The sequence below is a fragment of the Rhipicephalus microplus genome, chromosome 1 (genome assembly GCF_043290135.1).
Source record: "Rhipicephalus microplus isolate Deutch F79 chromosome 1, USDA_Rmic, whole genome shotgun sequence".
NCBI lineage: Eukaryota > Metazoa > Arthropoda > Arachnida > Ixodida > Ixodidae > Rhipicephalus > Rhipicephalus microplus.
The window spans coordinates 298,658,596-298,663,535 of NC_134700.1; the positions used below are offsets into that span (position 1 = coordinate 298,658,596).

At 49.0% G+C, this 4,940-nt stretch overlaps 1 protein-coding gene across 1 annotated transcript; it reads left to right on the forward strand.

Annotated features, from left to right (window-relative positions):
- The first annotated feature begins 357 nt into the window (after positions 1 to 357).
- LOC142764878 (uncharacterized) lies at positions 358 to 4,220 on the forward strand. Its single transcript, XM_075865426.1, has one exon. The coding sequence runs from the start codon at positions 633 to 635 to the stop codon at positions 3,414 to 3,416; it is 2,784 nt and encodes a 927-aa protein (XP_075721541.1). The 5' UTR covers positions 358 to 632; the 3' UTR covers positions 3,417 to 4,220.
- The last annotated feature ends 720 nt before the right edge of the window (positions 4,221 to 4,940 follow it).

A 4,940-nucleotide genomic window follows, 5' to 3' on the forward strand; every position in this document is an offset into this window, starting at 1 on the left:
GCGGGGGAGGTCAGCGTCACACGTGACACGAGCCCGCACGTGGCATCGTCGGCGTCGAGATATTCCTTCACGGCACGCCAGCGTCGCAACTGCCGTCACGGTGTAGGCTCAAACGATTTTATGCTACTGTGTACACGTGCGGTGGTTTGCTTGAGTGCTCAAGCTTACGTGGTGGGGAGCAAAGAGAGAGAGAAAGGGGGATGCCGTTAAGCGGTTTTTAAATATGCAGTCATCGTTGCGCGTCGCCATTGTCGTCTTTCATGGTCTGCGTTGTCCTCGACGCTCCATTCTTCTCGTTCGTATTACGCACGAGCAAGCCTCGGAGGCGTCGCGGCGGCCGCACCCCGTGCGCGCAGGAGGCTTTCTTTTGTGCTAGCGACCGAGCCATATCTGGAGCGTATAGAAGATGAGGGTAACGCTGCGCTACGCTGCGGGTCATCCTCTCTCAACGCTACCGACCGTGGGTTGTCCCTTTGACGGCCTGGTTACGTAGCTGCGTTGCTGTAGACGCCCGAAATCTGCCTTGCGGCAACCCGTGAGACGTCGACGTTTCTTCGGCCCACTCATATGCCAACACAGATAGTCTAGCTAGGGCCTACTGCGTAACGCTGCTGGCATCCACCGGAGTCGCGATGGCGTTCAGGGCCCTTAACCTGGCCGTTTTCATCACCGGGTACCTGCAGGTAGCTGCGACGATCAAGCCAAGAGGTGTCTTTTTGGAGACAGACAGGTCATACAAATACGATCTTCCGACATCTGTGACGCCCTCGAAGGAGAGCAACTGCAGTGGCAAGTGCGTACACGTCTTCATGGGCCTACTTTGTGACTTCGTAGACGAGCGGGCCAACTGCGGCGAGCAGTTTCTTCGCTGTTGCGTGGGTGGCATCTTCAACCATGGTGCCAGTCGCAAGACTGCCATCATGAACGACGCTCCTTCGGACCACCGCGAGCGTGACAGCCACTCCAGATCCAAAGAGGAATCGACCAGGACGACATCAACAACGTCAACGACGTCGACCACGACGACCGAATCACCTTCCACTGACGTCCAACCAGTAGGAGAGATGCCCCCTTTCTCTGAGCTACCGAAAGCGACAATTTCACCAGCGACCACCACAAGTAGCTTGTCTACTGTAGAAGAATACAACCAGTCAAGCCTTGCGGCTATGGAATCACAACAATCGCCCCAAATTGAGTCCCCACTTCCTCACAAACCAGAGTGTCCCGGATCTTGCGTCATGTCCTTGCTGGGGTTACTGTGCGGCTCGATCAACCGGAACTACAGTTGTCCTACGGGCCGCGTCTGCTGCATAGCGGCTCACTCAGCTGAAACAAGCATTGAGGAGGATCCGTACATGACAGCTGTTGCCACTACGAGTAGGAGGCCATCTGTATCCCATATACGAGTCAAAACCAACCATATTCTGTGTATAGGGAGGTGCATACCAGTGTACTTAAGCAACACGTGTAAGAAGCCTAGCGTACTTCTTGTGTCGAAAAAACTATTTTGTCCTTCTGGAATGATCTGCTGCAGCAAAAACCCGACCACCGATAACCTGAAAGAACACGGGACGAACAGCTCAAACTCGTTTCTTTCTGAAGTAGTCAGTGGAGACCTCAAAGAATCCGTGTCTCCAGAAGCAGGAAGTCAAGACGAGGAGTATCAATGGGAAAGCCATCATCTTCAACCACACCACTACGGTTCATCTCAGCATCGAATTCCCATTCCCGTGCATCAGGCCTACGGAACGCCATCTACCACACTTCAAAGACCCATTTCAGAGCCCACGTTGCAACAGCCACAGGAAGAAGACGTAGGTTATGCCTATTACGCACCTGCAATTGATTACGATAACAGGGAAGGCGCCGCACAGGTAATTCGGTCCACAAAGCGACCACCAACCTACTCCGCATTGAGGCATCCTTCGTTACCGCAGCCTGTGATTCCAACACCACCATATTACGACGGTGATTATGACTTGAAGACTGAAAGTCACGCACATCAAGATCATGACCAAGATAACCACACGAAACATACAGTGAATAAGGCCAGCGTGCTTAATAGTTCATTATCCATGTCAGCAACGAGCCAGTCCAGCTCGAAGATAAATGGCTCAGTTTCACCAGCCGCACAGCGTCCGCAACCACTGCGAGGCATGGTTGCTGTCGGCGAGGTATTTCAGGTGAAGAACCCGCATGCGGTGGAAAGTTTTGAGCAGCAAAGGAAACTTTGGCTGCATCGCAGTCGCAACAAGACTGCAGTTCAAAGGCCGCATAGCTTACGGCCACCGTATATTACGCCTAGCAACAGCGCGAAGCCTAAGTGGCAAAGCGTGAAGAGACCCACGAAAGAGGGAGCCGAATTTAGCGCGACATGGGCAGATTCGGTCAAAATGCCCCTTGAGGTTGTTCCGGCTGCCCATTACGCCGATGCCGCCGCTACGAGCACAGGATGGATTCCTTTTCACCAGGCCCACCAACCGGTCAATAAGCGAAAGGTCGTCGAAAACCATTATAGCAGCAGCTCCGAATTCAAGCCAATGCGAGGAACCTTTGTTGACTTAGTTCATGTGTCACGTAATCCCAACGCCTGTGGCGTTAAAGGAGGCAAGAGACGCGATGCGGGCTCCTTCAAACGAGGAGGAACTGAAGCGAGACCAGGAGAGTGGTGCTGGCATGCTGCTATCGTGGATAGGAAAAATCAATACCTCTGCAACGGCGCCCTCATAAGTGCCCAGTGGGTGTTGACCTCGGCAAATTGTGTCTACAATCACACCGACGTCACCGAGAACATATACGTACGGCTGGGTTACACCGACATTGTGAGTCCCTACAACCCCCCAGGGGCCCAGACAAAGATGGTGGCCAAAGTGTACGCGCACCACAACTTCCAAGCAAAGACTCTCGCGAACAACATTGCTCTTCTCAAGCTGAAAGATATAGTGGAACTTAACGACGCAGTGTGTGTTGTATGCCTGCCAACCACCAATACGAACTCCAGCGAAGAGGACCCCTCCATATTGGCAGACAAGGAGGGATGCGTCATTACAGGTTACGGGACAAGTGTCCCAGAAGACGACCTCCGGTTCACGTATCCAACCCTCCGAGAAGCTCCCGTGGTTGCTCTAGAAGAAGATGACGTGTGCGATGCCTGGCAGTCCCGGGCTCGACAACTGAAACTCGATCTGGAGATCAAAGGTAGCACCTTCTGTGTTGGTGATGGTGACGTGCAGAAAAATTGTGCCGGAGACCCCGCCAGACTCATGGTTTGCCCGAGCAGGGACACGTACTTCGAGATAACGGGTCTATCTTCCAAGGGGCTCGCGTGTGGTGGTCCGGATGCCCTATCTGTCTACACCAATGTTTCCTCATACTCTGGTTGGATAAACCAAATTACGAACATCAACCGCTATTAACAACCTCTCATTCCATTCGTAAGATGCGTGCGGGTTTTGAGCTCGACTTCGTACTGGATATGACTGCAAGATTTCAGTGCACTCGCTTGATATTTGAATAAGTGTATATTGGGGAATTTCCCATAAAAACTTGTTCTTCATATATATATATATATATATATATATATATATATCAGGAATGTGTGACACTCATTATAGTCATTGAGACACTGTATGAATTTGAAAGGAATGATTTGTAATGTAAATAAGAATGTGAAGATCCTGTTTGAATTTTTGGCCTGCCCATAATAGAGCACTACATTTTGTCATAAGGGTGGCCCTGTAGCTATGAAAGCAATAAAGCAGGACTCATAAAAATTCGTTGCGGCGCAAAGTAAACGGCAGCTTTTTTTTTTTTTGCCTAAAGCATTCAACGCACGAAGGACAGCTTTTATTGCATGATTTACGCTATGGGTGAAACGCTCCAAAGCTACTTTTTTTTTCGCATGTCCTCAAGTAACCGGGGCTATAGGTACTACGATGCCTATTTTCTTGTTTGTTCATCATTTTCAGAGTTCTTCATTTTTGCTGGTTCAATTTCTGCATGCCGAAAACCTCTGATTTTAGGCAGATATGTTTTTATCCTGAACGCAAATGCTAAATGCTGGTGTATGTTTGAGGCGTATACGCAACCAGGTGATTTTCCATCTGCCACTTTTTATAGGGCTTACGTATTGTACAGTTTTGCATTCACGATTTTCACATGCGTCAGTATTGTCCTAAGTGATGTGTGCCGAAACAATATTAAAAAGTGTGTGAGAAATATGTGTGTAATCTCATTTGCTTGGCCTTTTCATGTGTTGGTTCACTAAACAAAGACCAATTGGGTTTAATGACTGGCTTTTTGAAGGTGACATTTTTAAACTAGAGGTACTTCCCCCCGTTCTTATCTCAGAGAACCCTCTCACCCCTTCCTCAGTGATGCCTGGCACAAGAATTTTAGAGCATATAAGGACTACGTTGCATGGAATCAACTTGCATTTTTTGCTCTTCATCAGAATTTAACATAAATATAGGCTCTTTGTGAACCGAAGCTACAGCCAGTATTGTTAAGAAGTTTCAGCAGATATCATAGCGAACATAAGGGGAAAAAAGCGGTGCTGTAAAGCTTCCTATGTGAAAAATGCAGAAGCTACAAAAACGATTTGGTTAATACTCGTAAATAATTGGGATAACAAAACTACCAGCCAGCCGTGCACATGCTTAGCAGCAAGTCAGAAAGAACGCTATACGGATATCTCCCAAATAATGCTTCTTAATTGCCGCAATAATCGACATAGCTTAGGCCCCACGGTATCAACCACTGTTCATGCACCACATGTCAACCATCGTTTTTGCGATGTACGCATGTGTGCCATCGGCAGCGATATGGCACTTCCTACCTCATTGCTATCTCCAGACGGATGGGATGAATGGATAGATTGATGTGGCTGTACCCTTTTGATCGGGCGGCGGCTAACGCCAACAAGCCGTAATAATAATGGG

What these genes read in the sequence shown, in the direction of transcription:
- LOC142764878 (XM_075865426.1), top strand. Translation starts at nt 633, where the DNA reads ATGGCGTTCAGGGCCCTTAACCTGGCCGTTTTCATCACCGGGTACCTG.